Raw genomic sequence first — 15,543 nt, 5'->3', positions numbered from 1 at the left:
CCATTAAAAAAATTCATTTTAAAATATATTAAAATAGAAAACAGCTATTTTAAATTGTAATAATAGTTCACAATATTACTCTTTTTTACTGTATTATGACGCATAAGAGAAGCATAAGAGACTTCTATCATTAAAGAAAAATCTTACTGACTCCACACTTTTGATAAGTAGTGTGAATTCAAAGAAACGTCCCATTTTGGTGTCCACATGAAATTACATATGCTTTCTGTGTAAATGTAATTTCATGTGAACACCAAAATGGCTCTGCTTTAATGTTTCAAATAACGTTTGTGAAAATCAAAATCAAAATAATGTTCCATTGTCATATAGATACATTTATGTAAAAATGAAACAACCTACTTATTCTGATCTGTACCTATTAAAATATATAACAGAATTGTATTATATTTTAAATGATTAAAAACTGACAAATGCGTGAAACCTGTAGTAGTTTGAAGAATAGTGGCAAAGATTGGTAAAGATTTAAAATGAAAATGAATGAGTTTTTGGGAGCTGCACTGTGATCCTTAAACAGAGTCATCTAATGATTCTGGTTCTAAATATGCCTGACATAATTTTTTGGTACATGAACTATTGTTACACTGAATGACATTTTAGTTGGCGTCTCCTGTAAATCATGGTTAAAGTTTTCATCTTTGAACCAAGTATATACTGATAATATGTGAGAGAAAAATCCATGAACAATGAATAGTGGTTTATGTTTCATGTTGCTGTATGAGCCACTATGGTAATTTTGTTATTTTGTTATGTTATGATCAAACCAGTACAGGTCCAATTAGAACTTTAACTATGCTCATCAGTTGATCTGATCCACAGCCATAAATCCAAATCCTGAAGGCGCCAGCGCTGATTCTGGCCTCCCTGAGGACTACAGATCAGTTTGCAGGCCATTTTTTTCCCCTCTAACAGAGCGTGATGTGCATACTCCTTAGCACAGCAGACCTGGCATTCATTCCATAATCTCTATGATGCCTCCGCAGAAGTCTAGTGATGGGATTTAGTATGTATTCAGTCTCCAGTCACTTATGTACTTGTTAATGTACCTACAGTAAACAGTGCCTATACATGTCACCACCATCACAGACCCAGACGTGGACTGCGATGCAGACAGAAAAGTCATCAAGGACTTGCCACAGGCACTTAAAAAGGCAAATTAGGGCACAAGGAGAGTTTTCCGAGCAGGGATCAGGCATTGACAGGAAACATACACTGTTTTTTCCTTTTGTGTTTTATAGAACACCAATAAAGGGAACAGAATTATCTGTCAGCACTGTCTTGGTTATACTACAAACAGAAAAATGAAGGCAGCTCTGTACCCAATGAACATTTTTATAACATAAAATGACTAAACTAACTCATCAATGTCTAAAAATAGCAAGCCAGGTGTCATTTGAAATTCATATTATTGCCTGTGACTGATAATGTGTGGAGGCTCACAGCGTGCTTAGTTCCAAGCTAAGGTGTGCCTACAACCACACGCAGGAGAAAGAGACAGGCCTGCATTCCTGCAGCCCTCCTCAAAGGGAAGGAATTCCCCCGTCCCCAAAAAATAACACATGCACATCCATAACATCCCAGGAATGTTTTAATATCTGTCAAAATGCACAAAGTTTAAGATTTGTACAGAAAATGCATTGAGTCCAACTTAAAGTGACAGGACGGTATGTTGCGGTTTCGGGAAGCTCAGGACTTTACGTAGGCTTGTGCAGATAGTGATGAGTGTGAGAACACGATACGTATACTGTAGGTTTCATTAATGCAGCTCAGCTGTATTATCCATCGCAGGGCCTGAGGCAGTAGATGTGCCACTTCCTTGTTAAATGACCCATGTCCCGTGCAGATTATTTGGCTTTTTAACTCTTTGTTAACTCGTTTTAAAAGGACAGTTCTCAGAAAAATGTACACTACCACTCAAAAGTGTGAGGTTTAATTTGATGAAAAATATAGTAAAAAAAAAACAGTAATATTGTGAAATATTGCAATTTAAAACAACTGATTTGTATTTTAATATATTGGAAAATGCAATTTATTCATGTGATGCAAAGCTGAATTTTCAGCAACATTATTCCAGTCTTCAGTGTCACATGATCCTCCAGAAATCATTCTAATATGCTGATTTGGTGCTCAAGAAAACATGTTGACAATAGTTGTGCTGCTTAATTTTATCATGATATATTTTTTCAGGATTCTTTTTGATAAATAGAAAGTTTAAAAACAGGATTTATTTGTAAAACTGAAATAGTTTTCTAACATTATAAATGTCTTTACCATCACTTTTTATCAATTTATTTTATCCTTGCTTTTTCCTTAAAAAAAAAAAATCTTACTGACCAAAAATAACTTTTTATTTTATTACAAATTCTGTCATCATTTACTCAAACCTGTATTATAAATTAATAAATCACTTATAAAAATTATATATACAACTATAATATGACCTCAAAAGACTTGAAAAATATAACAAACAAGCTATTCAGAACATTTTTTAACCTCAAAAAAATGTGGAAAAGAGCGACCAGCACATTCTTTAAAATTTCCCATTTTGTGTTCCACACAAAAATGAAATTCATACCAGTTTGGAAGAACATGAGAAGAGAAAATTAAGGCAGCATTTTTTGTGTGAACGATCCCTTTAACTACTTATGTTTTCCGTTTCCACCAAGGTTGTGTCATTGATGTCTCTTCTTCAAACTATCCCACTTTTCCATCAGTTTTTTTTTTTATTATTTGTGCCTCTCTCTCCTCCCCTAACATTCTTTCGACGTCCATCTTTTATTCATACTTGGCCTTCATGCTTCCCTCACTCTGTGGTTAATGTGATCTAAGCCAGTATCTCCAGACACAGATTGCAGTATATCTGTGAGCATAACCATGTCCATACGTTTCCCACCCTAACCCGCTCTTGCTCAATCTCTTTGGTCAATGTGGTTTGAACCCCAATCAAGAGACTCAATCATTCATTCTGAGCTTGCAGATTGAGCTCCAAGGCAAAAGGCCGCTGTCCAGTGGTCTCAAAGCTTAGGACACAGAATGGATTTACTTGCATGTACAAAAACAATGACAAGATGCTGTCTTCATTAACAAAGCAGAGCTTAAAATGCTCTTTAGAAAAGACGAGCCTACATTAATGTTGGAAACTGTGTGTGCATTTTGAATTAGCCTGGTTTGTACATGACATATTAGGGGTTTATAAACATAAAAAAAGCAAAAAAACAAGCAAAAATCCCCAGCATTTTTTATCTTGCTTTCCAGTTAAAACATCCTCAAAACAAGATACATTTACTTGAAAACAAAAATTGTCAAGGATAATAAGAATTTTATTTTATTTTTTAATTTTATATTTTATTAAATTTAGTTTTATTTTATTTTTTTACGGATACATGCATGCTTAAAAATGCTTGTTTCTGGAAAACAAGACAAAGAACTGATTTTTTTTGTACAAATTAACCCAATATTTGTACTCTGAGAGGCAAATAAGTATTTGATACACAGCTGATAAAGAATGGAGACATCTGTAATTTTCATCGTAGGTACAGCTCAACTGTGAGAGGCAGAATATATAAAAAAAAAATCCATAAATTCACGTATGATTTTTGAATAATTAGTTTCCATTTTATTGCATGAAATAAGTATTTGATACAATAGAAAAATAGATCTTAATATTTAGTACAGAAACCTTTGTTTACAATTACAGAGGTCAGACGTTTCCTGTAGTTCTTGACCAGGTTTGCACACACTGCAGCAGGGAATTTGGCCCACTCCTCCATGCAGGTCTTCTCCAGATCTTTCAGGTTTTGGGGCTGTCGCTGGGCAACACGGAGTTTCAGCTCCCTCCATAGATTTTCTATTGGGTTCAGGTCTAGAGACTGGCTAGGCCACTCCAGGACCTTGAAATGCTTCTTACGAAGCCACTCCTTAGTTGCCCTTGCGGTGTGTTTGGGGTCATTGTCATGCTGGAAGACCCAGCCACGACTCCTCTTCAATGCTCTTACTGAGGGAAGGAGGTTGTTGCCCAAAATTTCACAATACATGGCCCCATCCATCCTCCCCTCAATACGGTGCAGTCATCCTGTCCCCTTTGCAGAAAAGCACCCCCAAAGCATGATGTTTCCACCCCCATGCTTCACGGTTGGGATGGTGTTCTTGGGATTGTACTCATCCTTCTTCCTCCAAACACGGCGAGTGGAGTTCATACCAAAAAAGTTATATTTTGGTCTCATCTGACCACAAGACCTTCTCCCATGCCTCCTCTGGATCATCCAGATGGTCTTTGGCAAACTTCAGACGGGCCTGGACATGCGCTGGCTTGAGCAGGGGGACCTTGCTCGCGCTGCAGGATTTTAATCCATGACAGTGTAGTGTGTTATTAATGGTAACCGTTGAGACTGTGGTCCCAGCTCTCTTCAGGTCATTAACCAGGTCATCCCGTGTAGTTCTAGACTGATCCTTCACCTTTCTCAGGATCATTGATACTCCACAAGGCGAGATCTTGCATGGAGTCCCAGTCCGAGGGAGATTGACAGTCATCTTGAATTTCTTCCATTTTCTAATAATTGCGCCAACAGCTGTTTGCCTATTGTCCTGTAGCCCATCCCAGCCTTGTGCAGGTCTACAATTTTGTCCCTAGTCTTTGGTCTTGTCCATAGTGGAGAGGTTGGCGTCTGATTGATTGAGTGTGTGAACAGATGTATTTTATACAGGTAACGAGTTCAAACAGGTGCAATTAATACAGGTAATGAGTGGAGGATAGGAGGGCTTCTTAAAGACAAACTAACAGGTCTGTGAGAGCCAGAATTCTTGCTGGTTGGTAGGTGATCAAATACTTATTTCATGCAATAAAATGGAATTTAATTATTTAAAAATCATACAATGTGATTTTCTGGATTTTTTTTAAATATTGTCTCTCACAGTTGAGGTGTACCTACGATGAAAATGACAGATTTCTCCATTCTTTGTAAGTGGGAAAACTTGAAAAATCGGCAGTGTATCAAATACTTATTTGCCCCACCGTATCTACGTCACTGTGTGGGAATATTTGCATAACACTGCCCCAATGTATATGCAAAGAAAGAGGGCGGAACTATTATTCTCGCTGTAGTATTGTTGCTGCCACCGGCGCCATGTCGTGGAGATGCTGTGTTTCATTGTGAAAGCGAAACTACTTTGTTTGGGCTTCCAAAAGAGGACACAACTAGAAATCAGTGGTTAAGTTGTATTTATAACACGGTTCCAGAACAGTTCAACCCAAATATTAGAGTGTGTGCAGCGCATTTTACGGAGGACTATTTCCTGAACCTGGGAGAGTAGCCTACAATGCTAGCTGTGCGCAAAGGCTGTTTCTATAAAGTGGGGCAATTCGAACTTTGCAAGGACAGTCTGGTTTTTGCTACTGACTATTCAAATGTGAGTTTTGAGCAGTGTTGAGTAGCGCTTGTTGTTTGTCGTTTCTCCGATCACAAATGCAGACATGGTAATGTTTACACGGCGCGATGCGACGCGTAAAAAGACAGTATATGTCATTATAACCAGTAATTATGTCCCAACTGGAGGCAACAAATGCCTCGTTTATAATGGATCACAATACGGTAAGGGGGGTAAAATTTTCGTCACACGCTTGAGGTATTCGGCCAATCACAACACACTGGATAGCTGGCCAATAAGAGCACACCTCGCTTCTCAGAACGATGAGCTTTGTAAAAATCGACGTGTTTCAGAAAGGCGGAGCATAGAGGAGCAACAATAATGTACAGTATGTGGAAAATAATGTGTTTTTTAACTTTAAACCACATAAACACATTGCATTACACCAAATACACAAAATAATGTTCTTTTAAACAACATTATATGACCCCTTTAAATTAAGTATCACTGAATGAACAAAAGTGCTACAAAACTTCAAACTCTTGAATTAATTAATTGATGATGCACTGGTTAATGTTTAAATGGTGACTAATTCCAGTCCACGAGTCAACGAGTCTCATTAAAACTGATCGTTAGTCATGCATAACTTCATTTAGAACATCTTGCAATGTAGTTAGGGTTAGTCAGTAGAGAAAAGTGAAGTACTCTGATGATGCTTAAAAGGCGTAGAGGATACTATCTCTTACCTTTGTGCTCCACAATTTTACAGTCCAGTCAAAAGAAGAGGTGACAAAGAGGTGGGAGAAATCGACAGGACCCACAGCACTGTGACAACTGATGCCTGTCACTGGCCCCTGATGGCCCTCAAACATCTCACAAATGCCAGCTTTACTGTGAAGCAACAAAACAAACAAAGGTAACAACAATAATAACAACAACAGTTTTGATATTTGTAATAAAATTTGATATATTGAATAAGAATTTGAATATTTTTCCAGGAGACAGTTTTTAACAATATTCATAAAACTGTTGTTTCAGCAAAGACATTAAATTAAAATGATCAAAAGTGACAGTATAAAGACATTTACAAAATTACAAAATAATTCTGTCAAATAAAATTTATGTAACTTTATATTCATCAAAGAATCCTGAAAAATATATTCCACATATTCCAACCACTCCGGATTCCACAAAATGTTTAAGCAGGACAACTGTTTTAACATTGATAATAATAAGAAATGTTTCTTGTGCACTAATTCAGCATATTAACATGATCTCTGAAGGATCTTTAATAAACATTAAAAAATATTACAGACCGCAAACTTCAGGATGGCACATGCTTTTCCAAATGTTTTGATCAGACAGCCAACAACAAAGTTTAAAATCCTTGTTTTGATTGACAGGTGAGTAGGCAGTCCAGGACGGACATCACAACAAATGAAATCAACAAATGTGGCACATGTGTTTCTGACTACCTCTGAATGGTTTAGACACCAGTTATATTTTATTTGTCTCTGAACACTTCTGATTAGGTGGACAGTGTGTCAAATGTATGCGTGTATGTGCCACTCACCTGCCGTGTCTGGACGCTGTATACACTGTTCCCTCCTCACTGCCAACTATATAATTATTGACGTCTCCAGTGGGGAAGGCCATCCCAGTCACAGCCACCGGCTTAGACTTGTTATAAACTAGCTCCATGCTCTCCTACAACAGACACACATGGATTGAGCAAGCAGACTTTGATAGAGGTGTGATGGATGCTGGTATAGAGTCAGCACTGACCTGAGGCTGTGACAGCATATCCAGGCTCCAGGAGCACATCCGGCCATCTGTGGACACAGTGATCAGGTTGTTGGCGTTTTGAGTGCCGACCACATTGACGCAGTAGACAGGGTGCTTTGAGAAAAATACATTTACAGTATGTCACATACAATTGTTTGACAAATGTGAGAAATTCAAGAAAGTGTTCATACATGGCCAGCAATTGTTTGACAAATGTGAGAAATTCAAGAAAGTGTTCATACATGGCCAGCAAACATCTAGGGATAAGCTATGAACTGAATGTCTATATAGAGACAATACCTAGCTTGTGAACTAACCTGGCCTGAGCATCTGCCCGTCTGCAAATACAGTCGATTGTGTGAATCCATTATGTCGTTATTGCCGTCAATTTGATTTTTGTTTTTTGACCAACAATGGGCTCTTTCAGATGGGCCGGTGGAGTGGTGAGACGGCGGTCGGGACATAGGCTTTCATTATTGAGGGCACGGGAGTTTAAACCCTCAGCATGTATGGCATTCAGGGGCCATGTGTATGGCAGCTGAGCACAATAAGGGTCTATGGACGTCCCTTTCCTCTGCTACTAGGCTGTACTGTCTTTATTGCATGACAAGGAGTTAGATGGGGCTCATTAAGCCTGACTGTGCTGACAGACTGAGTCTAGCCGGTGGGCGGCCTTTTGCACAGAGAGAAGACGAGGTCAGGAAAACGTTGAGGGGTGATTGCTACCAGCATCATGTAATAACGTGAGTGTCCGGTTAAAAGGATAATTCACATTTTCTATGTTCTGTGAAACACGAAAGATGTTTTTAAGAATGTTCATGCTGCTCTCTTCCACACAATAAAAGCAAATGGGAATCAAAACAGACAAAAAAGCACAATAAAAATTTTATCATATGTGACCCTGGACCACAAAACCAGTCATAAGGGTCCATTTTTTCAAATTGAAATTTATAAATCATCTGAAAGCTGAATAAATAAGTTTTCCATTGATGAAAACTTCAAGAAAGGGTTTGTTATGATAGGACTATATTTGGCCGAGATACAATTATTTGAAAATCTGGAACCCGAGGGTGCAAAAAAATCTAAATATTGAGAAAATCGCCTTTCAAGTTGTCCAAATGAAGTCCTTAGCAATGCATATTACTAATCAAAAATTAAGTTTTGATATTTTTACAGTAGGAAATTTACAAAATATCTTCATGGAACATCTAATCCTAATGATTTTTGCCATAAAAGAAAAATCGATAATTTTGACCCATACAATGTATTGTTTGCTATTGCTGCAAATATACCCGTGCTACTTATGACTGGTTTTGTGGTCTAGTCATATATATATAAATATATATATGTATATATATATTGATTTTTAACACTGAAGACTGGAGTAATGGCTGCTGAAAATTTAGCCTTGGCATCACATAATCATTTCAATTTAGCATTCTTTTAAAAAAAGAGAACTTATGATGTAAATAATATAAAGGAATATAGTTAAGTGTGAACTGAATGTAATGTTTTCAGACTCCTAAATGGATTAGTTGCAAATAAATTAAAATGTAAAAAAGTTACAATTTATATTAAATGCAATTAGTTGAACTTGAGAGTGCTTTTTTGACCCACTTAATATAGTAAGATTTAGGTATATCTTTATATGTCATCTTATAATTTTTGAAAAGTGCATTGCCGAATATACTGTCAAGCATTAAAATGTGTAATTAAACGTATTTAAATTTATTTATAATTTGACATTTGCAATGATGAGGCAGTAATTTAGTGCATTTAAAATATTCCATTTAAATCTTCAACTGTAAAATTGTACAATACATGATTATAAAATTATAATCAAGTACTTTACATGTGCTTTAATATGTTAGTCCACACGCCAGTGTATGACAAAATTTATTAAAATGTACTTTAAAGTAAACCTTTAATTTGATCATTATTAAGTGCACTTATTAAAAGTGTTTTAAGAAACGGTCATGAAAGTATACTTAAGAGGCCTTTTATTTCATTAATTATCTATTATAAGTACAGTTTTCTTTTAAATATCATATGTGGGGAAGTCGTGGCCTAATGGTTAGAGAGTTGGACTCGTAATCCAAAGGGTTCGAGTCTCGGGCCGGCAGGGATTGTAGGTGGGGGGAGTGAATGTCCAGCGCTCTCTCCACCCTCAATACCACGACTGAGGTGCCCTTGAGCAAGGCACCGAACCCCCAACTGCTCCCCGGGCGCCGCAGCATAAATGGCTGCCCACTGCTCCGGGTGTGTGTTCACGGTGTGTGTGTGTTCACTGCTGTGTGTGTGCACGTTGGATGGGTTAAATGCAGAGCACGAATTGCGAGTATGGGTCACCATACTTGGCAGTATGTCACTTCACTTCACTCACTAAGTACACTACAAGTGAACATTCAGTACAATTAAGCACATTTTTTCACAAGAAATTACTCTTTGAGCTCTGGGTAGTAAAACAGACTAAGATTTAATTCGTTACTCATTGAAAATCATGCTTGACAGTCATAACCACCATTCACTTTCATTGTGTGTAAAAGAGTGGCTTGGGCATTCTGATATAACTCCTTAAATGTTCCATAGAATAAGACTGAATTCATGATGGAGTGTAATTGATGATTGTATTTGTAGGTTCTCTTACTGTGTGTGCTGCAGCTGACAGGGGGGTCCTCTGAACCGGCGTTCTTCTGTGACTTCGGTTGTCCCAGAGAACAATCTGCCCCGAGTATGTGCCACCCACCAACAGGTTAGGATGAAACCGAGCAAAACCCACGGACACCACTGGAGACTGGAAAAGAGATGACAAGACAAAACGTTTAGGACAAAAGACAAAAGAAAAATGGAGATGAAGACTATGGTAGGGATTGTGGGAGCAGCAGTTTTATATTACAGCATCATAAACAGAGTGCACTAGAGCGAAAAGTGCGGCCTTTTGTTGTGACAGCCTTTGCCTTGAACTTTCCCTCCATCTCACTTTTATTGAGTTTTTGGTTCCTCTTCAGTGCCTGTGACATGAAACGTGTCCTCATGCTTACATATTTTCAACCCAAATTCTCTGTAGCGCCCTTACTAAGCACTTTTACAATTATCTCAGGAGACCAATTACTGACAGCAAGGAGACGACGGTATTTTGTTTTACTTGCAAAACTGCCTTTTTCGCCATGGTGTGACAGCGTCAGGACAGAAGTGTAAAAAGCGTGTTTTCATAGCGCTCTCCAGTCATCTGTAAAGCAAAGACTATGACTATATATATGACTATGTCTCCCATCGTATACCGCACCATCTGCGGCCTTCTCGTCATGCACCCAGAGTTCATTTTAAAGTGACTGGAAAACAAACCAGAGAAAAAGAAAACACGCTTCTCTTTTCTTTAATTCGTTCCCCCCTCTAAAAAAATACAGCTTCTAAGAGGGTTCAGGAGCAGCCTCATATGCGAGATGGTTTTTTAAAAGGACTCAAAATAAACTATGTTGGAGGGGTAAAAATAAAGGCGAGTTGAGTTTATTTACACTCAGGACACGTAGGCCAATCTGGTTTAAAGTTTGAACGCATTAAGACAAAAGTGTTTGATGGTTGGACTGGAGATTATTTTGAAAATTTTGAAATGCATGACTGACTGTGATTGACTGCAGCCTGAGAGAGAAATACATAAATATCAAAAACCGGTGCTTATTCCATTCATTTACATACAGGAATCGAATGATGTTGTGTTTCATTAATGGTTGTTGCAATTGCATAATTCTAAACAAATACTCTTGCAGCTACAGCATTACTGAATCTACAGTGCAAAACATATAGAATTCATTCTGTGATCAATGTAGTTTGATTCTTGAATGACTCTCATGAGTCTTTTCTGAATGAAAGCCATGCAGTGAGATGTGAAGAGTCTGATTCCTAAACAAATTACTCGAGTCGGTTCTTTTTAGTGCATCAAAGCCACACAGCGTGAAGTGAGTGGTCATATTCCCGAGCAAATAACTCAGTTATTTTTAATCAAAACCAAAGAGTGCAACCAGGGTTTTCAGAATCCAATTCACGAACAAATGACTCTGAGATTATTATTTTTGGTGAATCAAAGTCATACAGTACAAAGTGAGTAGTCTGATTTCCAAACAAAAGAATCTTTTGAGCCTGTTCTTTATAGTGAATCAAAGTCATACAGCACGTACACCCAAAACGATTCACGAACAAATGATTCTCGTGAGCAGGTTCTTTTTGGTGAATCAAAACCATACAGCGCAACAGTGTATTCCAACCGATTCACGAATAAGTGACTTAAGAGTCATTAAGAGACCTTAAAAAGAACCAAATGATAAGTCATTTGGTTCTTTTTAGTGAATCAAACACATACAGCTTACAACTTGCGAGTTCTATAATCAGTGATATTTTATAAAATACAATAGAATAAATTAAATGTCTCCACAATTTTTGTTTGTTCAGCATTATGTAATACAGTTAAAGCCAATAATTGGTTTGCACTTATGCCACATTTAAAAAGACAATGAATACTGAATAAATGAGTAGTCACTAAGTCACCTTTTCCAAGAACTGTTTTAGATTTCTTATGATTCCCACCCCTAACTACGTTATTGTAGAAAATAAAATGGAAAGCAGATACGTGCAACAACACACTAAACCGGCTGCAATAATACAATCACTGGATATCAAAAGCCAACATTTCAGTTAATAAATTGATTAGTATCTTTTAAGAGGTTGAAAAGTTTCACTCAAGTCTTGATTAGTCTGATTGCCAGTACTGCTGGAAAACGATCTCAGTTCTGTGATTAATGATCAGTCAGTCCTGAATACTAACACAGAGACAGGGGAACATTGCTGCTTAAATACACGCCTATTTCAATCAGAGCCACAATCCGACCTCTGAACCAAGTCTCTTTCTCTCTCTCTCCTATAGTCATGTGTCAGGGACACGCTACCCAGACCAGCGCTTCATTACTGGGCTAATGAACATGAGCTGGGGTCACCACAACAAGAGGGTAATAACTACACTATGAAGCCATTAATCAGAGACTTAATGAAGTATCGTAACCTGAAACTTCAGCTCAGGAGAGCAGTCCAGCCAACAGCCAATCACGGCCATCTCTGGCCTCTATCCTTACACCGCAGGCCTCTGTTTTTATCTGACTCGTCCGCTGTGGGATCATCACTGTGTCCTGCAGCAACCTCTGACGACTCGATCTATCCGTTTTCTTTTCTTAAAGCTAAGCTGAAGTCTTTGGCTTAACAGATTACTTGTTTACATTTGATTGGATAAGTTTTGGAGTATCTGATTTGTGTGAATGTACCTGTTCAATGAAAAAAGGCATTCATAATGTCTGACAGTTTCTTGTTGGCAATTATGTGAAAATTGCAAAAAACGTGCAAAAAAACAACGTTAACTTGAGTAGTGCTGTAGTCATCGCTTCACTCCATAAAGTTCAATGCATTGGACACTGTTGACACGAAGTGAACGGGCCTTTAGTGATGAATAACATGTCATAGGGCAATCTCAGTTTATAAAACATCTGATGTATAATTCCCTCATTACCGTAACCACATAAATCCAGAGAGACCTTTTGCTCCATAACGAAACGCAGATAAATATGACAAGTATTTGAACTCTCTTTAAAGTCATAATCTAAACATGGCAAAGGCACAAGACGCTAGAGGAAAAGGGATGAAAAGGCTGTATATTCACACCATATGGTGAGTGTGGGTTAAGATCCGTCTATCTTCAACGCCTGAAACTACCATCTTAGTTTACTGGAAGCCATAAATACCATTATTCTAGCAAGCTTTTGCTACTGAAATGATCTCACTTTGTCTCAATGGTTGACTGTCTTTTTAGTAATTTTCAGATATCGACCTGCTTCAACTGGCACCCAAGCATAAAATCATACAGGTGGGATACAACCCAAAAATGTTGTCTATATTAAAATGAATATACATTACCAACAAAATCATGGTAGCACAATGTTACTTTTTAGATATTTTTGTGGGTGTACAGTTAATGTAAGGAAAGTTCCTGTTTGTTGTTCCCTCCTGAGTTCAAATTTCACTTTTCCAGCCTTCTGGCAATGCAGTCATTTCACTGATTTAATTGAGAATATTTCTCATTACAAGCTCAGCTTGATGTCTACCAACCCGAAGATCTGATGAAAGTCAAATTGAAAGTAAAATGCAAGTGAAAACACAATCCCACAACACTTTCCTGCAGTTTAATGGGTTTCACTGGGACTAAGTGCATGGGGACATGATAATATCAATGAGAATGGTTCAGTATGGGATAATCCACAGGACTAACCCAATGAGGAGAGATGGCATGAGGAACACTCCCTTCCTTTGTTGCCCCTCTTTTTGCGGGCCGAAAGGGAAAAGAGGAAAAAAAGTTGGAGCCATTTGTCAGGGAGGAGATGACCGTGTAACAGACAGTACATTCACTGCCGCCTCCTCCTGAAGCACCACAATCATGTGGTTCTCAGCAAAGCTTATCAGCTCCAGATGCACTCCTCTGTCTTCCACCAGCATCCTTCGCTCCCTACTTCTTTTTTTTTTTCCGAAACGGCACCCCACGGATTTTGTCACTCTGCGGTTACTGGCACAGGCCATGTAATACCATATCTCCGTTTTAAAGAACAATGGAGGAGAAGCCAGTGAATGAGAGTAGTTTGATCGCTCTCTCTTTTACCTTAGGACAAGAGTAAAGAATGGCCGTGTCCTAGTCAATTTGAATGAACAGTATTCTTAGCATAGACAAATTCCGATGAAATGTAGATTTATGCTCAATTTCATTTGATTTGCAGTGCACTTATAAAGTGAATTGGTTCCTCCTCAAACTAGATTTATTTCATTCAATTTCATCAACTAAACATGCCAATTGTTTCTGGTTCAATTCAAGGTTTACTAAAGATAATGTATTTCTTGTTCTAGCTTTAAACTACAGCTGCTCAAAATTCTGTTTACAAACACTTGGTTTCTAAATAAATTCTAAAAACCTTTACTTTTGGTCTACAGATAATGATACTACACAATTTTAAAATTGACTAGTCAGTGGATCAACTGAACGAATAGTACTAATCAATCTTAAGGAAGACCTGTATTCGAATTTCGAGTCCGAAATTCTCGTCCAAAATATTCGCACGTTAAAAAATAAATATGACCTCATGTTGTGTCAATCCCGTTTACACACTGCCTACGAAACTTTCGTCCATCATAAAAAAATTTGGACCAGGTTCGATTTTCTGCGTTTTCGCATCCATAGCAAGCTTTTTGATAGGAAAGGAAGACGAATACGAAAAACGCATTCGAAATTCAATATGAAGATTTCCGAATCATTGTACAATGATCTTAAGCAAGGCACAGCACATCTGGGTTCTATGTCAGAATGCCAACTCCTGCATCAGCAGCATCACATGCATGCATCTTGGTACTCTCGTGAATGCACGGCAGAGACAAACACGGAAGAGAAGAAATTGTTGAATAAAGTCATTATTTTTGTTTCCTTTGTGCACAAAAAGTATTCTCGTAGCATCGTACGATTTTTCTTTTTTTTAAATTCATTATTTGACAGGGACAATAGACAGTCAAAAAACTGCCCCAGAATTAGCTACAGCTAAATTTCATCTGCTGTCCCTGGGCAGGAAAATACAAAACAAATTATGTGACAAAAACATCAGTATAATACCATTTACAGTAAAATCCCTCCACAATTTAACAAATAAAAAAAATATAATCCCCCACATAGAAACTACAATCCAAATTTCTACAAAATATTCCCTATAAATACTACAAAAGCATCATCCTACAATTATAAAAATTGTACAACTCACCAAAGTTTCATTCAAAATACAGAAATACTCAATGGTCACACACCTGACTCGTCTTTAAGCATATTTTCAAATGTAGCTTAAATTGTGCTAAGGTAGAACACTGTCTTATAGTAATTGGTAAATTATTCCAGTTATTAACAGCCCTTACAGAGAAAGCTGAACGACCAAAATCAGTAGCTCTAAAATCCACTGCACAATCACCTCTAGATGAAGCTCTAGTTTGTCTTATATTTTTAATACAAGAGAAAACTAATTCTTTCAAGGGTGAATGTGCGTGCAAGATTGTTAACAAATTTGTACATTAAACAACAATTATAAAACACACTAAAATTGTCAAAAGTAAAAAACAATTACTTATTAATAATCAAACAATGATGATACCTGTAAGGTTTCTTATCGAATACTTTTAGAGCAGGTTTATACAAAGTATATAAAGGTCTAAGACCTGCTTGCAACCATGAGGTAATACAATAAGAAAAAATTGAAAAGATCAAAGAATTCAAAAAGACTTGAAGCTTCTATTGAACATTTAATGTTAAGCAGC

At 37.4% G+C, this 15,543-nt stretch overlaps 1 protein-coding gene across 1 annotated transcript in view; it reads right to left on the bottom strand.

Annotated features, from left to right (window-relative positions):
• LOC306847438 (cytoplasmic dynein 1 intermediate chain 1-like) overlaps positions 1-15,543 on the bottom strand; it is a gene marked incomplete at its 5' end in the record, with an annotated part of 37,167 nt that overhangs the window by 10,234 nt on the left and 11,390 nt on the right. The window contains 4 exons of the mRNA XM_079381392.1: positions 6,129-6,273; positions 6,956-7,089; positions 7,168-7,281; positions 9,815-9,961. Coding sequence (XP_079237518.1) covers positions 6,129-6,273; positions 6,956-7,089; positions 7,168-7,281; positions 9,815-9,961 — 540 coding nt within the window. The remainder of the gene's footprint in view (positions 1-6,128; positions 6,274-6,955; positions 7,090-7,167; positions 7,282-9,814; positions 9,962-15,543) is intronic.

Source organism: Barbus barbus (genome assembly GCF_936440315.1).
Source record: "Barbus barbus genome assembly, chromosome: 27".
NCBI lineage: Eukaryota > Metazoa > Chordata > Actinopteri > Cypriniformes > Cyprinidae > Barbus > Barbus barbus.
Note: the sequence above shows the minus strand (reverse complement) of the source record. Positions and strands in the feature narration are given on the sequence as shown.